We start from the raw sequence: 24,750 nt of genomic DNA, 5'->3' as shown, positions 1-24,750 counted from the left end.
GACCATTCCTGTGTTACCAGTAGTAACACAGGAATGAGTTATTGTGAAGTATTAAATTGCAAGACATTGTAAAATAGCTGTGAGGACTCAGGTGTTTCTGGATAACCTCAGTCCAGCTCTAACTGTGACTAAATCATCTTTTTAAGAAGAAATAATTATTAATTTGGCTGTCTTGGGGAGCAACAGGATTTTCTCCTTAGTTTTTCTTCTCTTATTTGGCTCATGTGACCCATAGGTAAGAAGAGGTGGATAGTTAAGAAGGGATGTTACAGATAATTCCATTTAACCCCTTTGCACTCAAGTGAGTTAGTCCAAGGAGCAAGTGCTGCTTTGGGAATTTTAAATAAGATATTAATGGGATTTGATTGGGATCTGGCTCAAGGAGTAAGCCATCTTTGACTGCACCATCATTAAAAGGCTGGTTGGGTGACTTGGCAGGTTTAGGCAAACACAATGTCCTTGTGCTAAAAAGAGAAATATCTCCTAGTTTCTAATGGAATTTCAAAGGCAGTAATTTTTAATCTCCTTTAACAATGGACACTTGCCACACAGATGAGTGAGTTTAAATGTTTTGAGGCAAACCAAATTTGTTTTGAAGTTCAGTGTAAGTGCCAAACCAACTCTGCACAGGAGCACAAACACAAGAGGAGCAGAAAGCTGATTGCTGTGCTGGCTGAGTGTGGTACCTGATGCTAAATCAAGTGTTCAGAGTCCAACAGCTTTGTAAAACCAGTGTCTGATGGAACAGTGGTCCCTGCTGCTGTTGGTGATGGGAATCACTCAGCAGCAGTCCTGGATGTCGGGATATATGGATGCCTTCAACAAGTATTTCACTTGGTTTCAGGAAAAGGGACCATTTTCCAGGTTTCCTTCAGAGTTAGGTAGTTAATTCCCTATTTCTGCCTGTTGTGGGTACTGTATTACTCCTGTATTTCAGAGTATTTCCATCCTGTGTTAAATAAAACCTTTTAGGCTGAAACTTGAACTTTAAATGATTTACATGAGCTGAGGTTTATCCATCACACCTGCTCTTCAGAAACCTTCAGTTAGATGGCAAATACCTCAGGGGCTGCCCAAATCAGCCTTTGGATGGTCAGCTGCCCTCCACAGCACCCTCCTGAAGTCTGGATCTGCATCCTGTGCTCAGCACTCTCCATCAGTGACAAGCTGTGAGCAGCAGGCAGCTGTGAGAGCACAGGGGCTCTGAGCAAGAACAGAACCATCAGACAATTCAGAGTAACTCGGCCCACGGTGGATTTCTCACACTGCAGGATGTTCCTCCTGGTAAAGCTGGATGAGTTTGGTTCTAATCACCTCACCCAGGCTACAGCATCTCCAAAGATGGGCAAAAAGTATCAAGTCTTGATCTAGGCAAGCACAGCACAGGGAAAACACCTCTTTTCTCCCTCAGTTCTTCTCTTTCCTTCAGAACTGTTCTGGGGAGATTTTAGCAGCAATTCCAAGTCCAGCACAAGAAGCACAGGAGGGAAGAACAATATTTATCTGACCTCATTTATTGTCTGGCATCATTTAACAAACTTCTTAGTGGGAATCTTTTAAGAATTTCAGCATTAAAGTCACAAATATAAAACTTATCAGGACTTTTGGCTGAGAATGAATGTCCTTACTGAGGCTTTTAAACACCAACAAAGTATTCAAGCAAGAAGTCAGCAAAGGGATTGTTCAGTATGTGTTCTTTAATTCCAATTAAAAGTACATTAGAAACAGCACACAGGACCAGCAGCAGCTTCCATGACAATTCAATCCAATACTCTGCTGTCACCAGGTCATTCAACTGTACTAGGAAAGTAGGTGATTAAATCAAGTCTTCCACTCCACACGCACTCACGCACCTGCCACTTTAAATAGGATTCCAACAGAATAAAAATAGATACACCCCAGAATACAAAAAGTTTAATTTTAAGCTGTTTTTTTTTTTTCTTCACTAAAGCCTTTATACAAATTGATAAAAGGGTGCACAATTTCCTAAAATTTTAGGTACATTTTAAATGAGCCTTTTTTTACTTGGTAAAAGGATCCATATTCCTGTCTTTGAACAGAATATGATGGCCAAAATTGCAAAGAAAACAATTCAGTTTAAATTTACAATTTATACACTTGTTTTGACATGATTCCCACGCTGAGTAGCAGGCCCATGGCTGCTCATGCATGTCCCATTTCCCCCCCAACAAAGAGCTGTGCACCCTAAGTTCTGGTTCAGGAGCCTCCTTCTCCTGGAGACTGGGCTGGGGGACAGCCCACAGTGTCCAGCTGTGTGCACAAGAGTGGTCCCAACACACAGGAGGCATCTCCTTCCTTCTCCAGGAGCTGTGAATCCTTCCTTCTCCATGGAACACCCCGGGGCAGGGAACAACAACCTATTTTGCACTATGGAGCACTTCCCACCTGCAATTTGGCTGAGCAATTTGACTCAAAACTCTGGTACTGAAACCTACTGCAACAGGTAAATTTGGTGTACTAAGGGTACATGTTTTTGGTCAATCCAGGCTATCATGATTTGTTGGTTCTTGTAATCCTGTATCTGATGGGTGAAGCCCAACAGCTCTGCACATTACCCATGCTGAGCTTCACAGCACGGTGCATTTCATCAGATGGTGAATTTCACTCACAGAGGTGAATTTAATCAGGCAATCCATTAGTACAGTTCTCTTCATATTGCCCCTCCCAGCCAACCCACCCACACCACAGCCAGGTTAAACACTTGGGATGAACTTGTGTAGTGTCACCCACCATCACAGAGAGTGGCCATCCCAACAAATCCAGGACAAAGGAAAAGAAAATGCTGCCCAGCAAAGCCACACTGCACCTGTGCTTGCGAGTAGGAGCTACTGGAGACATCCTCAGGACAATTTATGGAAGGAAAAGCAGAGCAAATCCATCAGAAAGCCAGAAATGAGTCTTAAAGAGCTCAGGGGAGTGACATCCTAGTTTGTACAAGTTAAGTATTTAGCCAAAAACCAGCTGCCTTGTTTGGGGTTTTTAGGTTTTCTTTTTTTAAATTTTTTTCCCTTTCCTTATGTCCGTTATATATTCAGCTGTTGGATTTAAACTGACCAGGTTAATGCTGCACATTATCCCAATTAAAGATAATAATATTTTTTTTTCCTTTTAAAATTTTAGGTATTCCCTATTGCCTCTCTTTTGGCAAGTGTATTTCTCAGAATTCCAAAGATCATCCCATTTTAAGGCTAAACTAAGAAATGTTAAAAGCTTCTGTAAACATTTCCTCTTCCTCCCCATAGTTGCACAATTTGAAGTCCAACTGCAATTTTGAACATGAGGTAATTTTTGTGTACTCATATCTTGAAGAGTCCTTTTCGGGACGAGCCAAGAGGCTGTGCCAATCCAAACGTTGATCCAATTGTAGTGGGAGAACTTCCACAGCAGGGCACACACCAGTTCCAGCAGCTATTTCAGTTATTTATCTTCTCAATTTCATCCAAGTCATCGGTATCCAATTTGTTTATCTTTTTGTCTGGGAAAGAAGAGAAATAGGTCAGATTTCTTAACACTGAGCAGAGAAGGGAACGCTGCTCAGCTGGACTTGAGTTTTGGTTTATCAGTGAATAGTCAGTCAGGTTTTAAAAATACAAATTAAAACTGTTTCCTTTTATCAGAGGCCCTTTTGGGTACTCCAGAACATCCACTTCAAGGACTATCCATGCAGACAGCAAACACAGCCTGATTTATTCTGCTCCTGTCCCAGGCAGCAGGTCACAATCCCAAGTGATGCTACACCAAACACTCCCGCTGTGCTCCTCTGCCACCCGTTTAAGGCTCAACAAACACCCTGAGACCTGCTCAGCATCCAGCAAGTCAAATTCTGCAGTGATTCAACAGCTTGGAGAAAGGCTGAGGGTACGTACTGAAATGTTCCTGGATTCTGTTGAGGATGTTCATGCTGTGCTTGCTGTCCACCATGTTAATGGCCAGCCCTCGCTTGCCGAAGCGGCCGGTGCGGCCGATGCGGTGCAGGTAGGTCTCGTTGTCTGGATTGCCATCCTTATCCACAGGCAGGTCAAAATTGATAACAACAGACACCTGCTCTACATCAATCCCTGACAAAAAGAGAGCATCAGGTTATACAACTTCACTTAAATCTTTCTGCACTCCTCACACTCTGAAATGGAGCTTTTCCACAGTACCCTCATGGGGTGGAAATATAAGCTATTGAGTTGTTAGGGCAGAGAGTCCCACTGAAACAGCCAAAGGCACTGAAATATTCTGGAAATTCTACCAGCACTCAAGTATGCCAGAAACTCTCTCCTTCCCTGCAAAGCTCTAAAGACTGCTTGTTTTTTTCCAAGTACAATCCTGTCTTAGCTGTTCTAGGATGTCAAATTACACCACAAATTCCTACTGGGATAGTGAACTGGATTTCACTGGTTTTTAGTTTTCTGTGCTTGGGGACAGGTTCACTGCAAACTGGCTTGGTGCCAGACTCTCACAGGATGGACTTTTCCACCTCAAGCAGCAGGAAGCCAACAAGCAATCCCATGTTTGCCCACAGGCACACAGTGTAAAGACACCAATTCCTCCCAACTGGAACACCTGAGGATGTGAATTCTCCCTGTGAGCTGGCCAGGGGTATGTGTTATCTTAGGAAGTGCTGCTTGCAGCCTCCCTGGGATGCCTTCTCAGGCCACCTAAAAACAGAGGCCAGACAAAATAAAGGGAATAAAACGTGGGTGTATTTATTGAAGGACTTTCAGGTACATCTCAGGCAGACAAAGCTCCCCAGGGGCTGAACCCAAAAATGAACCACGGGGTCAGGGGTTTTTACACTTTTATAACTTTGGTTCATTTGCATATTGGGGGTTAATCCTCCAATTACAGCTTCAGGTAATGAAATAATTTACCCCAAGTTTGCTCTCCCCAGCTCCCTTTTGTTTAATTTCTTGGAGCCTGAGGCAGTGAGATGTCCTTGAGTGCCAGGCCTGGAGAAGAATTGCTGTATCTGCCCCAAACGGGAGAACAGCAGCTGGCACTGTGTGTGGGGTTTGGAGTTACACACTAAAGAACTGCAGGGTTATAGTACAAATTAAAAATTGTAAATGCAAATTATAAAGAATATATTAAGTGAATATATGAAATCCTGAGGCAGTGAGGTATCCTTGGTAGCCAGGCCTGGAGAGGAATTGCTGTGTCTGCCCCAACGGGGAGAACAGCAGCTGGCACTGTGTGTGGGGTTTGGAGTCACACACTAAAGAACTGCAGGGTCACAAATACATGAAAAGTAGGAAAGCCAAAACCCTGGAGCATCACCTGGCCCCATTCCTCCACATCCTACCTCTGGCACAGACGTTTGTGGTCACCAGCACCTTCTCCTTGCCCTCGCGGAAGCGCTCGATGACGGCCGCTCTCTGCTCCACCATCATCTCCCCGCTGAGCAGGGCCACCTGGTGGCCCTCCCGGGACAGCTCGGCTGCCAGCCACCCCGCCGTCTTCCGAGTCTGCAACACACAGCCAGCCCCACGGTTGGAACGGGTTCTAATGCTGGAAAGTGACAATGAACCTCCCTGGGGGCCCACTGGAAGCTCCCTGGCTGCTCAGTTTTTGTCTCCCTTACAAACTGTATCAGAGAGCACAATACACCTCAGCCACCACAGGAGCCCCTGATTAATAAGACAGGTTTTCTTTGTGCTCTGCTCCTTGGGATTTCACTCTGCTGGAGACTGACACTACATGTGTACACTGAAAATTCATGAAACTTGTCACAAAACCACAACTACTCAGCTTGGAAAATGGCAGGGTCAGACCTGAATGTGATTGTGAAATCCCACAGAGCTCTGAACAGCCTTGAATTAAACAGTTTTCTGAGCTCCAATTATGTCTTGAGACAGCCTAAAAGCAAACTGCTGCAGCAGATTCCAAACACTCTCATCCTGTCTGGGCTCACTTTGCCTGGCTGTTTGGTGCTGTCAGCACTGATTTTTCCCTAAAAATTACTATGGCAGCTTCCAGAAAAAGAAGACCAAGTCAGTATGATTCACAGTGAGATCCAGAGGTGTATCCTCAGTTACCCGAGAGAAATGAAGTCCCAGGAACAGCTCTGTATCAGCTAGAGAAGCAAAAGACTTCCCAATCCCTCATTATGCCCTATTTTCATCCATTTTCCAACCCTACTTCTTTTTCTTTTCAGTTCAGAGTTTTGGAATAATGTGCATTACTCTGATCTTTCCTTCAGAGGATTTAAGAGATAACAATGACCACTGAGGAATAAAAAAGTCCAGTGTTGTCTCTTGGATGAACAAACCCAGGAAATCAAACCAGCCAGTATTAATGTGGCTTTCAGGATTTCCCTCAAAGATGGAGCCAGAGAAGCCATAAAGGGCAATTTTGTTCTCAGCTCCTTTCTGGAAACGCTGTCTGGCTCGGTTTTAGCACTTGCAGACTCTGAGGGGTCACCAGGACTAACACTCCCTGGAAGCACTCACATGGCAGAAGATCATGGCCTGGGCAATGGTGATGGCCCCGTAGATGTTACAGAGAGCCCGGAACTTCTCATCCCTGTTACTGCACAGCACATAGTACTGCTTGATGGTGTCCAGGGTCTCCTCCTCACGCTTCAGTTTGATAATGTTTGGGTCAGGAACAACTTTTTGAGCAAACTTCCACACAGAATCCTCAAAAGTGGCAGAAAACAGGAGCATCTGGCAGTCCCTGGGGAGCATTCTGAAAGAGAAAGAGAAATAGGTAAGGTTCCCATACAACATGGTCATCTCATGATATCCTGATGGAATGCTACAGGCAAAGGAAAACCACAATGCTGGAACCAGTTATTTCAGTTATTTCCAGGGCTGGAAAGACTAAAACCAATCTTATCCACCCATGATCACTCCCTCATGGACCACAGCATCCAGACATACCTTCTTAAAGAGGAATAAACCCTGCTCCAGGGACAGGATTTTTATTCTGTAAGGTGGCCAAGAAGGCCAATGGCATCCTGGGCTGCATCAGGAATGGTGTGGCCAGCAGGAGCAGGGAGCTCATTCTGCCCCTGTACTCAGCACTGGTGAGGGCACACCTTGAGTGCTGTGTCCAGTTCTGGGCCCTCAGTTTGGGAAGGACGTTGAGACATGTCCAGAGGAGGCAACGAGACTGGAGAGGGGCTTGGAACACAAACCCCTGAGGAACCACTGAGGGAGCTGGGGGTGTTCAGCCTGGAGAAAAGGAAACTCAGGAGTGACCTTCTCACTCTCTATAACTCCCTGAAAGGTGCCTGTGCTCAGGTGGGGTTGGTCTCTTTCTCCAGGCAGCACTGACAGAACTTTAAGCTGCATCAAGGACCTTAAGAAGACACCTTAAGGTTAAGGACACCTAACCTTAAGAAGACACAGCCTTAAGCTGCATCAAGGGAAATACAGGTTGAATAATAGGAAAACAGTTTTATATGGAAAGGGAGATAAAAGTTCTGGAATGGCTGCCCAGGGAGGTGGTGGAGTCACCATCCCTAGATGTGTTTAACAAAACCTGGACATGGCACTTGGTGCCAGGGTTTAGTTGAGGTGTTGGGGCTGGGTTGGACTCGATGATCTTGAAGGTCTCTTCCAATCTAGTGATTCTGTGTTATCCTGTGAAATGAAACTGCTTGTCATCCCCTGACACTGTGCCTCTGTGACCCCCTGGACTAGAGCGAATCTGTCATTTCAATCTTGTTGCTTCACTGGTGAGGACACCAGTCCTGACTGCAGCCCCACTGTCCCTGTCCCTCCGTACCTCTGAATGCGGATGCTCTGGTCCTGGTGGCCCTGGGTGGCGATCATCACATCTGCCTCATCCAACACAAACACCTTGATCTTCTTGGGATCGATGAATTTCAGTTTGGAACACCAGTCCAGCACGGTGCCGGGCGTGCCGATGACGATCTGCTCCGAGATCTTCTGCCCTCTCTCCACTGCCGAGACAGAAGGAAGGGCTGCTCTAGGGGGGCTCTGCACACAGGGAGATGTTCCAGCCCTCTCTGACCGAGCCATTTCACCCCCTGACTGCCCTGGTGCACCTGAGAGAATCATTCCCTCATTCCTGTTTGTGGTGTCTCCCCTTACTCACGTTTGTTGCCTCGGACAGCATATGCAAGTTTCAGCTCTGGGTAGAAGTTTCCCATCTGTTCAATCACTTTTCCTGTTTGAAGTGCCAGCTCATATGTTGGGGAAAGGCACAAACACTGGAGGAACAGAAGGATAATGAGTGAGGTGATCAACATGCAGGGCAACACTATCACACTTGCTTTTTAAAATCCTTGTTGAAGTTTTCTTCAAGACAAATATGCAAGTGGATGAACAGTTTCTCAACCATCTTATGAGGAAATCTGATTTAAAAGTCCCTCTCCAGGCATTTTCTGTTCTGTTGTCACAGTTACCTTCTCTTCCACCCCAAAGGTACTTCGCCAATCTTCTTCAGCCTGCACTATTTCCCTGATTTAAGTCCTCCCAGAAAAATTTAACTCCTCACATGTGGGAAATGGATTTGCAGAAAATTCTCAAAGTTTGATAGAAGGTTCACATAGTATACATTTGTATGTAAACATACATTACTTAAAAATGTTATGAAGTAGGATAAACATTGTTGAGAGAGAAATGGAACAAGAAAAAAGTTTTAAAAATGACTTTATAAATAAGAGTAGATATTTTGGAGAAATAGAACTATGAAAGATATATGGTAGTAAGACTTATGAGGGGTAATTTTAGATTATTAGTTATTTGGTATTTGGTTATTTGGTATTAGTATAAGGTATTTGTAGTATGGTGTAATATAAGCTGGTAAGCTAAGAAATGCTTATAATGTATTGTAATTAAGAAATAGCTTCTGATTGTGATAGTGTGAATTATAACATGTGTATTATCTCACCCTTCACATACTCACAGAGCAGTGGCATCCTGTGTGATGCACAGGAAGGACTGACAGGAACAAGTTTTGAGCAAAATCTACATCTTTTGCACTGAATTGATAAATCCCCAAACCTCCATCCCCTTTAATCAGCTTGAAGAAATAACACCATGGCTCCATCAAGCCATGAATTTACATCTGAAGGCCTCCAGCAGCTGAGGTTCCTCACTAGATGGCACTGCACGGCCAGGGTGAGACAGCCCCATGCCAGGTTACCTGTGGATACTTGTTCCCGGGCTCAACCCTGCTGAGCATGGCCAGCACGAAGGCAGCTGTCTTGCCGGTACCGGACTGCGACTGCGCGATGAGGTTCTGCGGGCTGGGGGCACAGCAGGCACAGCTCAGAGGGTGAGGCACCACGGGGGCACCTGAATCCTGTCACATCTACCCCTGCTCTGCATCCATGGCCAACCTGACCAGCTATGCTCCGTGGGGCAGGGATTTCTTCCTGCCCAACACCCTCCTTCAGCGTTTCTCAGTTAGGGAGATTTGGAAGGAGAGCTGTGGTTGTCTATCAGTAATTTCCCATTTCACACTTCTTCCCCAGTGTCTCAGTACCTCACATGTTCCAGCTCAGGGTTGTAGAGAGGAAAATCAGCACCTCAGCTACTCCTACCCACCCAGGATTTCTGAGCCATTTCGTATTATTTCTTCCCAAACTAATGAGGAAAATGGCAACGACCTCCCAAACCCCACAGCACTGCATGCTCAGTACCAGCCCTAGGAAAAGGACAAATCCAGGGCTGCTGGCACATAGTTAATAACCACAGAAACACTGTGACATGGGAACCCTTTCTCCATACCCTGAGAGTTTCTCATCACCCTCCTCCCACCCAAAATTCAGGAGCAGTACACTGAATCTTTCAAATCCTTCTATTCTGGTAGAGAGTAGGAAGAATGTGTACATACGGTTCAGCAAGCATCATGGGCAGGGCATTCTCTTGGATTTTAGATGGTCTGTTGAAGCCCATGGCATAGACTCCTTGCAGGAGCTGTGGTTTCCTGAAAAGAGAAATTTTCATATCATGACCTATTTAAGTCCATTTAGTTTTCATTTGTGTACAAAAAGGTGAGAAAAACCCTCAAGAAGACATCCTAGAGCAGTCTCTGGTACAATCTCACCTGTGAAACAACTGTGGTCAGCATCTGGAACCATAAGTGACAGCAGGAAGTCTAGACAAGGAGCTTTGCAAAAACCCCTGGATTTAATAAGTCAGCCTGCCTGTCCCAGCTGTGTCTAAGGCCAGCACTGCTTGTTCCAAAGCAGCTTTTCAGACAATCCAGGAATCACAGAGCAGAAAGTGTTAATCCTGCCCTTCAGGCCAGTCCCATTTCCTCAGCCAGGCCTAATCTTGGTGCCAAAATTATCACTCCTTGATGACTCAAACGTGGGACAAAGCGTGAGGAACAGGATGAAGGGATCATGAGATCCTTGCAAGGACTTCAGCAGGTTATGTGGATTCTGTACTACAGCTGAGCAATGCTGGCTCAGGTAAATGACTGATAATTAGCTCAGTTTGCTGTGACTACACCTTGTGATCTGTGGCTGCAAGCCAGCCCTCACACCCAGAACTGTGTGCTGACACTGCTGGCCAGCAAACTCTCATCTGCTGCTTTCTCTCCAGGGAGCCTTCTACTCTCAGCAGACACTTGTGTAGACAACGAGACCCCAGAACAACCTAAACCTGGCTTATGGTGCTGGAAATTCTCAGCTGATGACCCTCAAGTGCTCCCCAGATGCTGTGAGTGCTCTCAGAAGGGCTCTCCTTTCCAAGCAGGTTACAGCTCTCCTGCCCACATCTCCCACTGCAGTAACTTCCCATTCAGCACAACATAATTTTGCAAAAATCCTGTATTGCTTTCCAATGATGGCTGGAACAAAAGCCCTTTGAAAACGTAACCTTGTGCTGCTCCAAGCAAGGACAGACAAAGCCCAACTCTGCACCAGTTGCCAAGGATACCCCGAGTCATAACAAAATGAAGACTCAATTAGGCTGGCTGTCCCTGTCATCAGCTCCCTGGGATTGTTTGCCTTTTGAAACACAGGAATGAATTAGTCTAACAGGCACTGCAGGACCTCAGCTTCCTTTTGCAGACACTCAACCACAAACACCAACAAAGCAAAACACCCTGGCATTTCATGGGGAGAAGGCTCTTCAGCTCCCATTTTGCTGCAGAGCTTGTAGAGCAACAAACCTGAGATCAACACAAGCACAGCAATCCCAACAGGATGCACTCTTCAGCATATTAATACGTATATCCATCAACCATGCCCTAAACACAGTTATCCCTTGAAAGCTTGACTGGTAGAGGTTTTCAGGGGAAGGAAGTCAGAAAATACTGGTGTCTCCAGTACATAAATCCAGTGTTGCTGTTAAAACAAGCTGTTCCCTTTGTGCTGTTCACTGCTGTTGTTTCAGATGGAAACCCCCATCAGGCACCCAGATAAACCAACTCTCCTTGCACTTAAATAATACAAATTACACACTCACTTATTGATGACAAATTGGCACTAACCTGATACACAAACCCATGTACTTTTAAGTGGTATCTCCTATGCCACCAGGGAATTTCTCAGGACATGAGGGAGAGGTTCCAGCTACCTGATGGGCTCCAAACTCATATCTGCTCTGGCAGTTACAGCAAAACTTCTCTCTCTCAGAAGTTACAAATAAGGCTCCCCGTGACAAACTGAAAAACCCAGTTATAAGGGAGCCTATTTAATATATCTGATCCCAGGATTTACAGCTCCATGCAGAGAAGGCTCTGGCTCATCCCAGCAGGCACTTACAGGCGCAGCTCCTCGAAAGACTTGACAGAGTAGAGGGGTGATGTGGGGTCCCTCTGCAGCACCTCCACCTGATTTGTGGTGTCAACCAGGTTACTGCGGATCAGCTTGTTCAGCAAGGACTGGGCAGCTCTGTCCTCTGGGAAAGGAGGTGGAAAACATCAATCCATCAGTCACAGCCTGTTCCAGCCCTCGCTCCCACTGAACTCCTGAGCCACTTAAAAGGGACAAAATCCCTCCAAATACTGAAATTCTTCATTAGAGTGTGATGGCTGGAAGAGCCCAAACCTCCTGGATGAGACATTGAGAGATCCCAGAGATTCCCCCATTTAACACCCAGGAAGACAAATCAAACAAGCACTGTTCTAAGGGGGACTTTAACACATCCAGATCTCTGCTTATTAAGATTCTTTGAGCTTAGCATTTACCTGGGACAGGATAAGGCCTCCTCAACCCTCACTCTGACATGTGGGCAGACACCTCCCAGGGTTTTATTTTTAAGGAAGGTTTGAGGGTAAACGGTACTTTAAAAGATTTCAGAGCTGAAACACAAGGGTTGAGGATAACAGAGATCAAAATGAGGTTAAACTGCTGCACTCTGGGGTTTTGCTACTAAATCTGTTTCCTAGAGCCACCTTCTGAAAGAACGTGAGCCTTTACCCACCTCTGAGCAGCCACTGCATAAACACAACTCGTTGGTTGCTACAGCAATCCCAGCTCCAGGTTATCCAACTGCTCCTGTATCCAGTCCTGCCTTGAGGACACTGCTATCCCCTTATTTCTCTCCACTCTAATCCAGGAGTCTCCCAAGTTATTACAGGACACAATGCCTTTAAAAGTGTTATGGAGGAAGGACATGTCTTACAATTAAGTCCTTGGGGCAGGATACAAGATCAGCGCTCCTGAGACACAAGGCAGACTTACTTTAAGTATATATTAAATCAATATAATTAAAATTAAATTTAATTCATTCCCTTGCCAAAGCTTTTTTCAGGAGGGCACTTACCCTTCTCCTCATCCTCCGTCTTCTCCACATTGTCATCTGCCTTGACAACGGCACCTGCATGGGAACAGGTGAGGGGGGCACAGGTGGGCTCAGGGCGTGGGGGCAGCCCACACCCCAGAGCTTTGGAACATCCTGAACATCTCCAAACAGCTCATTTTCCTGAGGAGCTGTTTGGAACATCCTGAACATCTCCAAACAGCTCATTTTCCTGAGGAGAACTGCCCTGCTCCACTGCTGTGCACAGGAAACCCAAGCACCACCCCCAAGTGCAGTTTAGCAACCACACCAATGGATTTTGCTCACCCAGCTCCCTGAGACACCAAAATATTTAGTCTGTGTTGCTGTTTAGTCTCAGCTCTTCTGGAATCTCATGATTTACCAGGAATTTACTTTGGCAGCAGTGCTCTGAAGCCCCACAGGGAAACATTCGCCCCTTTCCAAGCCCATCTGAGCAGCTGGGACTCACCATTGGCATCTGGTTTGGTTTTTTCATCCTTCAGGTGTAAAGTGCTCAACTAGAAATGAAGAAAACACAAAATCAGAGAAATTCAAATATAGCTCCATATATTCTAATTCCCCAGCCAGGAAAACCTGAGCTTTGGATTTATCAAGTATTGCACAAACCCTGCTCAGCTGGAAGGGATGAAGACACAAGAGGAACTTGATTTCAAGAGTTTTAATACAACTATTTCTAAGCAGGAGTTTAAACAAAAATACAAATTTTTTAAACTGTAATGACAACACAGAGAAAGGGTTGTTTTGTGTCCTGTACCCTCCACTCCCCCAATAGCTCTGCTGATGGAAAATGGAAGAAAATCAGAACTCCAGGATGGAAATAGGATCTATGCCCTGTCCTGGCTGGCACAAGCTGCCCCAGGATGAATTTGTTTCACCACCTGAAATGTGCAGGGGGAGCAGCCCTGAGGATCTTCCCCACATCCTCAGTTAGTGTTCTGTGCCCAAGCACAGAAAAAACAGAAAACATTTTTTTTTCTGAGGTACTAAATTACATCTTTTCATTAAAAAACAATACGAGAGAAAGAGGAATTTTTTTGGATGCTGGAGGACAGAGGTGAGGCTGGGTGAGTGCCTGAAGCGCTGTAGTGTCTGGATGGAGGGCGAGTGGGATCGCAGGGAAGTCTCTGCCCTTCGGATAGGCGAAGAAAATTTTAAAATAATGGTAAGTAAATATATAAATAAATAAAAATTGGGGGTTTTGCTTATAAAGGAAGAGCCCAAGCCCAGGGACAATCGGATACCCCGGGCCCTCCCTGCCCCCACGGCAGAAAATGGGGCGAAAAGCGTTTCTCGATCGCTGCTTTCTGTGAGGAGGCGGCGGGGGCCGCGCGGCCCGGGGGACCCCGCGCCGCTGGACCGGGCCGGGCCGCGCCATCCCGAGCCCCCGCGGGCCCCGGCGCGCACTCACCGACTCGGCCGCCGCCTCCTGCTCGTCCACGGCCAGGGCCCACGAGTCGGTGGCCATGGCCGGCCCGGGGTGGCCGCAGCAGCCGCGATGGCGCCGGGCGGGAGCGGCGCCTGCGCGCCCGCGGCACCGCCCCGGCACCGCCCGGACCCGCGAACCGCGGCCGCGCACCGGCGTTCCGGGGACTGCGCGTTCCGGGGGCGGCGGGAGAGGGGACGGGGGGTGAGGAGTGACAGCGGGGTGCCTGCGGTGGGGAGGGGTGACACGGGGTGAGGAGTGACAGCGGGGTGTCTGCGGTGGGGAGGGGTGACACGGGGTGAGGAGTGACAGCGGGATGTCTGAGGTGGGGAGGGGTGACACGGGGTGAGGAGTGACAGCGGGGTGTCTGAGGTGGGGAGGGGTGGACACGGGGTGGGGTGAGGCTGTGACCCTGTGAGCTGTGTGCTCTGTGGGGCTGTGAGCGCTGTGTGCAATGTGGGGCTGTGGGGTGAGGCTGTGAGCCCTGTGAGCCCTATGGGGTGAGGCTTTGTGCTCTGTGGCTGTGGGGCAGTGAGCCCTGTGTGCCTTGTGGGGCTGTGACCTCTCTGGGGCTGGGAGCCCTGTGTGGGGTGAGGCTGTGACCCTGTGGGGCTGTGAGCTTTGTGGGGTGAGGCTGTGGCTCTGTGGGGCTGTGAGCTTTGTGGGGTGAGGCTGGGAGCCCTGTGGGGCTGTGAGCTTTGTGGGGTGAGGCTGTGGCTCTGTGGGCTGGGAGCCCCGTGAGCTCTGTGGGGCTGTGAGCCCTGTGTGCGGTGTGGGGCTCTGGGCCCTGTGCTTTGTGGAGCTGTGAGCCTTGTGGGGCTGTGAGCTCTGTATGGGGTGAAGCTGTGAGCTCTGTGAGCTCTGTGGGGCAGTGTGCCCTGTGTAGGGTATGGCTGTGTGCTGTGGGGCTGTGAGCTCTGTGCCCTGTGGGGCTGTGAGCCCTGTGCAGTGTGGGGCTGGGTGCTCAGGTCCCCTGTATGTTGAGGGGCACTGTGTTCAGGGGCTGAGGTCAGGACCCCACTATGATCTGGGGGTCAGTCTGTGTCTCACATGATGTGGGGCTCAGTCCCCTGTGTGATGTGGCCATCTATGGGGGTCAGGTCCTTCATGTGGGGTGGGGCTGTGCCCCATGTCTGGTTTGGGGTTGTGGGTCAGGGCCTCCATGTGGGGTGGGGTGGGGCTGTTCCCCCTGTCTGGTTTGAGTCTGAGGGTCAGGCCCTGCCGTGCCATCTGGTGTGAGACTGCAGCTCCTGCAGTTTCCCATGGAATGGAGTCCTTTTGGGAGCCAGGGCTGGGGGAGAATCACGCAGACACTGTGACATTTGTGAGGGAACCGCAGCTCCGTCTGTGGAGCAGGGGTGGAGGTGAAAACAAGGTAGGAGAATGAGTCATGGAGGTCTAGAAGTGACAGGAGCTGCAAGAGTAATTTCCGTCCTGTCTCCTGCTGTAGGGCAGGAGCCAGCTTAGACCTGGTATCAAACCTGTTCTTTAAAGGTCCTGCAATAAAGAGGAGTAAAAGGGAAAGTAGAAATGAAAGAAGTGTGGGAAGAGCCTGTGGGATTTCCTTGCTGGGCTGCTATTCCCTTCCTTGAGCCTTGTTTGACAATGCAGCTCTCAAGGACAGTCTGAATTTGTGTTTTTATTCCATGCAGCAGAACCAGCAAAATGGCCAAGCCTGCAGGCATGAGCCACAAGTTCCCAAACCAAGGATTATTTCCCTGACTCAGTATTCCCCTTCTCCTTTAATGGAGGCACTTCATTTGTTCTCACAGCCTAAAACTTCCAACTGAGCTGTTATTTCTTTCTGTGCTGAGAAATCTTATCCCAGGTGGGGCTGGACCCTTCACTGTTGCTCTCTTCACACCAACCATGGTTGGTTTTTTCCTTAAAACTAAACCCTGTTCTTATCAAATATTATAATCTGATACTTTTCCATCTAATTCAGTTTCCTGCATGGCGGTGGTGGCCCCATGTCCCTCAGTCTGTGGGGATCCCTCCCCAGCCCCACACGTGAACTTTGGGGTCTGTATTTGGAGCTGTATTTGTGGAGGTGACATCATGGCAGTTTTTTCCATGGCAACAGGAGGATGCTGAACACTGGAGCTGAACACAAGGAGATTTTCAATGGCAACAGAGCCGGCAGCCAAAGGCAAGTCTGAGATGTTAATTAGTTAATTAGGGTAAAAATAAAGATGAATGTGGGAAATCCCAGAGGCTGACAGGCTCATGCTTTCAGTTTAATGTTTTCTTGCTGACACACCTCCCATAAATACATTTAATCAGGATTAGTCCCATTTTAGAGAGGGGAAAACAGAGGTACTGAGAAGAAAACTGTGATCAGACAACATTGGCTGGGGGTAGATCCTTCCAACACCTCCTTTCTGCTCCTTGGCCTTGGCTGCAATCATTCCTTGGGATTTTCAGAGCTGTGCAGCCTGTCAGTGTGACTGTGGTGGGTGTTTCTCTGTTCTGCCCATGAGGAAGGACTTTCCTCCTCAGTCTCTGGAGCAGGGATGGGCTCCTGGAGGTGTGGGCTTCCTGTGGGTTCCATGCAGGGCCCTTGAATTTTCTGGAGACTCTGCTATCATACAATTACATATTTATTCATTTAAACGTGAGGTAAATATTCAGATTTGTTTAAATAAACGCTTTTTTATTTAAACCAGCAGACTTTGGCTGTGCTGGAATGAGAGAGCTCACAATGGTGGAGGTTGGATGGTGGAATTTCATTGAAATTATCTCTGGTCCTTACACCCCAAACAGGTCAGTGTTCCTTGCCCGCACACAAACCTGCTGCAGGGAGGAGGAAGAGGAAGAAGAAGAAGAGGAGGAAAAGGAGGAGGAGAAAGAGGAGGAGGAGGAGGCAATCCCTGCCCAACCCTATATTATCGCTTTTTAACCATCAGTCTCCCTACAGAGTGATTATTTGTTTCTTCAGAGCATTCCAGGCTGAGGAAAATGGCATTTACATACAGAACACACATGGAGATCATGGGAAGTGCTTGTTGCTGTCCATCCAGCAGGAGATTTGGTTTAGTATTAGTTTTTTTCTAGTTTTGGGGTTTTTTTGTAAGTTTTGAGCCCATGTGAATCTCCCAGCACAAGAGCACCACACGAGCACACTTGAGTGAGCTGGTAATGAGCCTGGAAAACCTGTTCTGTGCTTGGCCAGTCCCAGAATCCACCCAGGCATGAACCAGGACTGGGAATATTCCTCTGTGGTGGCTGGAGGTGCTGCTGTTGCCTGGCCCCAGGTGGGTAAAGCCACAGGCATTGAGATGGCACTTAGGTGACCTCAAATGTTACTTTTAGCTTGTCCCCTCCCTGGTTTTGCCTCATTTACACCCATCCCATTCCCCACTGCTGCTCCCTGGGAGGGGCTGGCCCTCATCCATGGTGGAGTGTCTTGAGCAGAGCCAGCCTGGAGAGGATGAGGAGGAACAAACACCTGTGAGCTGTTCTGGGCAGCACTTTTGATCACTGTGGTGATGCAGCTTCAGCATCAGCACTAAATATTAATTCCCCCCAAACAACTCCATGTGTGTCTTCCTGAGGTCTCACACTTGCCTCATCCACCCTATCAGATGTTGCTTTATCTTCTAAACAAATACCCTGCTGCTACCACATTTGTTGGTTTGAATCCCAGGATTTCTCCTGGCATATGTTATTTTCTTCCCAGAAGCCACAAGCTGTGGTAAACAAACATTTACAGGCGCTGGGAACACGGGACCTGTGTTTTGCCATGGCTGACTTATTTGTCTGGCAAGAGCCATAAATTCTGGAGGGTCAAGGCTGAAGTCAGCCCTGGGAGCTGGGCTTAGGAAAAAATTCTTGATCAGATATTTGTTTGTGGAGTTTCTTGCCATTTCCTCCAAAACACATTGTTCTTGGGGGAGAGGATGGGTCATTAGGGGTGCCACATGTCTGGTTATGCCAATCCTGCAGTGTGGATGTGTCCTTGGAGGCCAGGGGGAGAAAGAGGAGCTTTACCTTCGGTGTGCTGTGACCCAGGCTCGGTGTCCAGCTCTGCTTTGGGACAACGTCCGAGTCTGTGTCCCTCCAGCTGCCTCAGTTTCCCCTTTCTACAAGTTTTTCCAGGGTTTAAGTGTAAGTTGCTCAGGGCAGGGACTGTATCCCACCAGTGACAGCATTGCTCCTGTGGGGAGGGTCCTTGTGTACCCCCATGGGTGGGGGCTGTGCTTGAGGGGCTTTGGGGGTTCCTGGGGGGGAGAGGGTGCAGGAGCTGAGATTCGAAGGGGGGCAACAGCAAGGCTGGAAGAGACATCCAGCCTAGGGCTGCACAGGAGGCCAGTGAGCAGTGATGCACGCTGATTTTGGGGGGCTTTAGGGTGCTTTCCTTCCTTTGAATGAGAAAGGAGATGACAAAGGTGAATGCGGTGGGTTCTTCCCCTCCCGGCAGCTGCTGCGGAAAATCCCAACGAGATAAATCGTGGGCATGGTTGAGGGGAGTTTCAGCCTCTTTTCTCCACCAGCCTGCCCAGCTCAGGGGCATCTCCTCCGCCCGGATGGGCTTCGCCCCTCGCCCGTTGTCTCCCCCGCAGCCCCCGGGCTCAGGAGGCGAGCGAGGGGAGGGGGAAGCGCCGGGGTGTTCGAGGGGATTGTCATGGTTACCTCCCTGACAAAACAAATGGCTCCACTGGGTGATGATGATGATGATGATGATGGTCACCCAGACAGCTCCGGACACTTTGAGCCAGCGGCGGGGGGCAGAGCCCCACCCTGGCGGTGCAGAAGCCCCCCATGCCAGGGGAGCCGGACCCCTCCCGGCTCCGGGCACAGCCTCCCCGCCGGGGCACATGTTGCTGCAGCCCGTTCGGTAAGACCCTTCCTCGCCCCCCCGGGACCCCCGGGCTCCCCGGCTTCCCCCAGCCCCGCTGCCCCCGCTGCTGGGGAGGGTCCGGGGGGTGCAGCCACCGGTTGCTGAGGTGGTTGGTGGTGCAGCGCTCCCCCACCCCAAGCCCCGGCGCTTGCTCCTCTCTCCCTCTCTCCCTCCCTTTCCCTCTCTCCTCATCTCCCTCTCTCCCTGTCTTCCAGAGACAGCGCTCCGCAGCCGTGCCTGCCGCCTTCGGGATTCCTCCTGCCCCTCCTGCCCTCCCCAGCCCAGCCGCAGAGGGGCTGCAAGAGTGGGTGAAGTTGCTCCAACCCCCCCATCCCTTTCTTCCTTCTCCTCCTCCTCTCTCCCAGGAAAGGTAAGAAAAGCAGTGGCTACTCTCCCGTTGCTCCTGCACCTTTTTAGCTCCGCAGGGGTGGGTGTGAGGGGTGTGTGTGTGTGTGTCACTTCCCAAGGCTGTGCACGATCCCAGCACAAAGCTGCTCACTGTAGAGATCCCTGTCATAATATTTGTGCAGGCACAAGCCCACACTTTGCAAGCTGCTGCTTCCCAGCCTTGCTTTTTTCCCAGCTGGATGCTGAGTCCTGGAACATCCCATCCCTCCCCGAAAATTGTACAGACTTTAGTAGTGACTGTGTCCATCTCAGTGCAGGCAGAGGACAGGGATGGACGGGGGGATGATGCTGGGGGTGATGGGCTGTTGCTGTCCTGGGCAGCCAAGTGGGATAACCCATCTGTGGACACACTGCTTGGGGAAGGAGGAGTGACCTTGGCAGAGTGAGGAGGGCTGATCCCCCCCCCAGAAAGGCTCAAAACACTGAGACCTGGCTGGAATCCACCACACCGGCTGGGGCAGGGCAGGACAGGGGTGGATGGAGAAGGGCTGTGCTGCTCCTGGGGGCCCTGAGTGTCTCCTTGGATCTGGATGCACCCCAGGCAGGAAGCAGCCTGCCTGGTCGGTTTAGGTGGTGTCTGGGCCAACACCTCCCCTCTAGCTCAGCCCAGGGATTTTCCCCCCAGCTGTGAGCCTGGCAAGGTGGGGGTTAATTAACCCCTGTGTCAGAAATGTGTGATTAACAGCTCTAGGAAGGGGCCTGGGACAGGAATCCAGGTCTGTGACACCCAACTCTGGGGCCAGACTGGTGGTGCAAGACACTTGCTGGGGTTATGGCTGACCCAAAGTCTGTCTCTGCCAGGGCTGTCAGTCATGGCCCAGCCTGGCACTGTGTCACCTCAGGAAGGGGCACCTGGCTGCTTCCACTGGGTCCTGGCAGGAGAAGTTGCTTCCTAGCCTTTCCTCAGTTTCCATATCTGAGGCCTCAGGGTGTCCTTGGGGCCAGGGTGTCCTTGGGGCCAGCAATCCTTGTCGCTGCTGTGGCAGTGGGGGCCCTTGCTCTCACCCTCTGGGGGCCTGCAGTGGCTGTTTTCCTGGTTTACCATTAAGTGGGATATTCTGCTTGCAGTTTGAGGCAAGGGGAGGCTGGAGATGGGAGAACAGTTCCTGTAGCCTTTGCTGAGAGTGTCTCACAAGTCTGCCATGGTGGATCCAGGGCTTTTCCAGATAGGACAGTGCTATGGGTGCTCTTTCAAACCCCATTTCCTGCTCTTCCTAGAGATATTTAGGGGGTTGATCCCAGTTTCCTGGCCAGGTTTGAGCCTTGTGCTTTGGAGGAAAGCATCTGGAGGACTCCTGCATGTCTTAGTCATGACCTGCAGTGATGTGGATCGGGTAGGTGAAGTCAGGGGTGCCTCAGCATCTCCCTGAGCCTTGAGGCCCTGAAAACCAGGGAGAATTCCCAAGGGTGATTCTACTTGAGAGCCCTGACAGTTTGGGAAGTGCAAGGCTTCTCCTGTCTTGGATTTGAAAACAGTGGGGGTGTTTTTTTCCCGGTGGAGATTGTCCAGGAATGCTGATGGGAGGCTGTGGTGCAACAGGCATCCCTGGCCAGCTCTGTCCACCTGTACATCTCCACAGGGCGCTCCGGCTGTCGTCATCCCGGCGAGCCACTGGATGTCAGTGTTGATTGAGACAGACGACGTGGAAGGAATATTTTACCTAGCTGCAGAAAGCCAGGCGTCCTCTGAGCAGTGGGGATGTGCCCCGCGTCTAGCTGGGACCTGGAGGCGACATCTCCAAGGGAACCAGCTTGTGGTCGTTCAGGGGTTACAGCAGGGCGGGGCAGTGATTCAGCTGCTCAAAAATGCGTTTGATGCAAGGTGTGACACCAGGGCTGAGCCTGACACGGCAGCCTGCCTGTCCTGGAGGGCAGAAGCAGCCGGGCTGCCACTGATTTCTGCCCTTCAGGCAGCAGGGCTGGGTGGAGCTGTGTCGGGTTTTATCCCAGCTCCTGCTTTGACTATCCCTATCCTGTTGTCGGCTGTGGATGCCACCACAGCTGTGGTGACCCCAGCCCACTCCTGGGAGTCATGTCCTGCCAGAAGCCAGGCTGTGTGCTCACAGTTTTGCTCTGTTTTCCTTTTCAATGCATGAAAATTCACCTTAGAGGAGCATTACTCTGCCCCTGTCTTTACTCCACGGGCTCAGACAGAGTTTTTGAGGGCTCATCAGTGCTTAGAGACACAGACGGACACCCAGGAAGCTCCAAGCAGTGCTTCAAGCCCCACCCCCATTTTCCAGGCACATTAGCACTTTTTCCTATCCCATAAAATCCAGCCCCAGCCTCTGGGGAGTGCTGGGACAGACGCTGCAGCCCTGTGAGGGGCTGGAGCCCGTGCTCTGGCTCCAGTCCTGTGCTTCCTGTGTGTCACGGGGATGTCACAGCAGCATCAGCCCCTTCCCCATCAGTGGGGCACAGGGTCTGGTTGAGGGTATTGCCTGCAGTGGGATGATCACACTTCTGTGTCTCCCTCCCCTCCATGGCCAGGAAGAGCAGTGGATTGTCATGGAAAGGAAGTGGGGAAAAAATGATCAATCCAGTAGCAGCTGGTCCAGAACGCAGCTGGCCAAGGGACAATGTCTGTCTCTCCCCTGAGGTGCTCCCCAGTTGATGGGATTACAGGTGTATTTTGAGGGCTGAAGGTGGTTTCCCTTTTTCCTGGGATGCCAGATGAAGTGCGAGGTCGGGAGGCACCTGGCCAGGTCTGTGGGATAGCCCTGTGCCTGCTGTGTGTGACACGTTTGGTGGCAGTGAGGGGACACACTGAGGACTGAGTGTGTCTAGGGGTACTCTGTGCCGCATTAACTGTTGGTAATTTTTTTGGGATGCAGGGTCCTGCTGTTGGTAATTTTTTTGGGATACAGGGTCCTGCTGTTGGTAATTTTTTTTGAGTGCAGGGTCCTGCCAGGTCCCATCCTGAGAGTCCAGGCCCCATGGCCTGAACGGAGACTGGGTGCACATCCCAGAGCAGCAAAGGCAGGATGGGGAGCAGGCAAGGGGCCAGTGCTGAGCTCCTGAGTGGCACAGGGGAGAGATTCCAGCCTTCCCACTGCTCTCCCTCACTTCAGCCTTTCTGCTGCTCTCCCTTTCCACGCTGCAGTCACTTGATGGCGTTGGTGACACAAGCTGTGTGGAGCAGCCCCACGGCTCAGCTGGCAGCATCCACTGTCAAAGGGTTTTTGCTGGGAAGAGCCCTCTGAGCCCCCCCTGTCCTTGTGGGGCCGAGTTTTCAGCTAACACACCAGTGAGAGCTGGTGCCAGGCTCTGAGCCACCTCAGAGGTGCAGCTTTCCTGGCTGGATTAAACAGGAGATGGCACAGGGCTCTGCATCTCACCAAGGGTCCCTTAGTGCTTGTTCTGGCCCAGGTGATGCAGAAATCCCTGCTGGCAAGTGGCTCCCATGGGGGCTATGTCCCCAGTGTTCCATGGGTGCAGGAGATGTTAGAGGCTTGGATCTCACCTCTGTACCAAGTCCCCAGTTCCAAGCTGAAGTCACGCTCCTGGAGCCCAAATTCACCCCTCTGGCAGTCCCATAATGAATTCCTGTGGTGCCAAGCTGTTAGAGAGCTTCTTCCTGTTATTATTTCTTCCCTAAGGTAAAATAATTCTCCCTCCTTCCTCCCCCACCTGGCATTTAATCACTTCCCCATACCTTGGTGGCCTCTGCCACATACTGAAGTGGGGGGACCTTCACTGTGTCTCCCTGTGGCAGGTGAACCCTTGCCAGCTCCTGCCTTCCCAGGCCCTGTTGGCATGGCTTGGAGCATCCTGCTTGGATGGCCTCCCCTGGCTCGGCTGGGACTCCATCCATCCCCTGACTGTGGGGGCTGTATCCCCATGGATGCATCCCCAACCTCCCTGGGCAGCTCCTGGCATGAGCAGCGTTTGTGCTGGAAGGAGGGGTGGATTAAATCGAGAATTTAAGGTTTTGGGCCGGGATCCAGGGGCGTGCCTTGGGATTACTGCCCTCCATCATCATCTTCTCTGCTGTTTCCTGTGCTCAGTTTCCCTGACTGCTCTCCCCCATCCTGGACAGCCCTTCTTGCTCTGCCTGGCTCTCCCTTTGTCCTTTCTCAGCGCCGTTTTCCTGCCCGAGCACTCACCCAGCTCGTGGCTGTGATGTCTTCTGTGGCATTTGCATATAAAGGTGGGTTTTAATAACGCAGGAATGAGAAACTGATGTATTTCAGTGCTGCTGGCTTCTCCTGGGCCTCGTAAATCACTGCATAGAGCGTTGCAGAGCCAGCCAGGGAGAACTGCTGCCTAGCAACTTCTCCTGGTTCCCTGGGGGAGCAGGATGGGGCCCTAAAATCTACCTGAAAAGTCTCCTTTAAAACCCTGAGGCCTGGGGGAGAGGAGATGTAATGGAGGAAAACCTGCTTAGGGAAAAGAGTTGGAATGTAATTGGCATAAGGAGTCACTTTGCATCTGAATGTGTCGGCTGAGCACAGGGAGGAATGAGTCAGCCTGTGCAGGAAGGATCTGGAGATGCAGGACAGCAGAGCAATGGCACTTCCCTGTAATCAGCAAGGATGAGGATGGGCAAGGGCATGGGAGGGCAGCAGCGTGTATGGCTCTGCCTGCCTACTCTTCCTTCCCCAGGAGAAAGGAAAACTCTCATGATCATAGTCTTATCCTGGAGAAAGTTGTTGGTTTGGAGGATAATGAGGAGAAAGAAGGACAGGAAAAGATGTTTGCTTTTTCTGCTCAGACTCCAGCAGTGTGGGAGGTGGGGACTATGCACCTCCAGGGCTGTGTCCCCAGCCCAGGAGGTTTCATCTGCACCTCCTCACTTGTGCCCAATGGGGATTTGGGGCAAGGGTTTGCCTTGTCTTCCCATCGGGGTCTTGCTTCATCCCCATCCCCATCACTGCAGTCATCAAACCCAGGTCTCATCCTGTCCCAGGTCACTCAGGGTTTCAGAATGAGATGGCAGAGCCATGCAAACATTTTGGGCACTCAGGGCTCCACAACCATTCTCACCTTTCTCTCTCCAGCTCCCCACATCACCCAGAGACCCCCAGGAAGATGCCAGGGCTGATTGACCGTGGGACCCTCTCCCGGCTGCCCCTCCTTGCGTCCGAGGTGACATCCTGTGTCAGTGGCTATGCCTTTGGGATGACAGCCCTGCTCACCTACCACAACCCAGACCCCCAGGCTGTGGAAGGCAAGTTTGAAGGAGTGAAGCTTGGAATGGGAAGTTTAAAGCCAGGATATGGCAGTGCTGAGTTTCTGGGCATGCCTTCAACCTTTAGATGCTGGTGGGAAGCACAACCAAATGTATTGTGTCCAAGTGTACAACTTTTTAGGTGTGAAAAATCCCACAAGTGGGACTTTTTTCCTGCTTGGGAAGT

The 24,750-nt window shown here is 50.2% G+C and overlaps 1 protein-coding gene and 1 pseudogene across 1 annotated transcript; one reads left to right on the top strand and one right to left on the bottom strand.

Annotated features, from left to right (window-relative positions):
- Positions 1 to 1,685: 1,685 nt before the first annotated feature.
- On the bottom strand, positions 1,686 to 14,239 carry LOC131092700 (ATP-dependent RNA helicase DDX19B). The gene is made up of 12 exons (XM_058039531.1): positions 14,131 to 14,239; positions 13,171 to 13,219; positions 12,705 to 12,758; positions 11,702 to 11,837; positions 9,820 to 9,912; positions 9,127 to 9,229; positions 8,074 to 8,188; positions 7,741 to 7,918; positions 6,459 to 6,696; positions 5,312 to 5,474; positions 3,888 to 4,079; positions 1,686 to 3,496 (listed from the first exon to the last, which is right to left on the bottom strand). The coding sequence occupies exons 1-12, from the start codon at positions 14,185 to 14,187 to the stop codon at positions 3,435 to 3,437; spliced, it is 1,440 nt and encodes a 479-aa protein (XP_057895514.1). The 5' UTR covers positions 14,188 to 14,239; the 3' UTR covers positions 1,686 to 3,434.
- A 4,530-nt stretch (positions 14,240 to 18,769) lies between these two features.
- Positions 18,770 to 24,705, top strand: LOC131092467 (proline-rich proteoglycan 2-like; annotated as a pseudogene).
- Positions 24,706 to 24,750: the final 45 nt, after the last annotated feature.

This window comes from Melospiza georgiana, chromosome 22 (assembly GCF_028018845.1).
Source record: "Melospiza georgiana isolate bMelGeo1 chromosome 22, bMelGeo1.pri, whole genome shotgun sequence".
In the NCBI taxonomy this organism is placed as follows: Eukaryota; Metazoa; Chordata; class Aves; order Passeriformes; family Passerellidae; genus Melospiza; species Melospiza georgiana.
This window is presented reverse-complemented; position numbering and strand designations above follow the sequence as displayed.

Excerpts from the sequence above, each read along its gene's own strand:
- LOC131092700 (XM_058039531.1), bottom strand. The coding sequence starts at position 14,187 with ATGGCCACCGACTCGTGGGCCCTGGCCGTGGACGAGCAGGAGGCGGCG. Across the intron at positions 13,220-14,130 it reads AGGAGGCGGCGGCCGAGTCG|TTGAGCACTTTACACCTGAA; the intron begins GTGAGTGCGCGC and ends CTTCATTTCTAG. Across the intron at positions 8,189-9,126 it reads CCGGGAACAAGTATCCACAG|TGTTTGTGCCTTTCCCCAAC; the intron begins GTAACCTGGCAT and ends CTGTTCCTCCAG.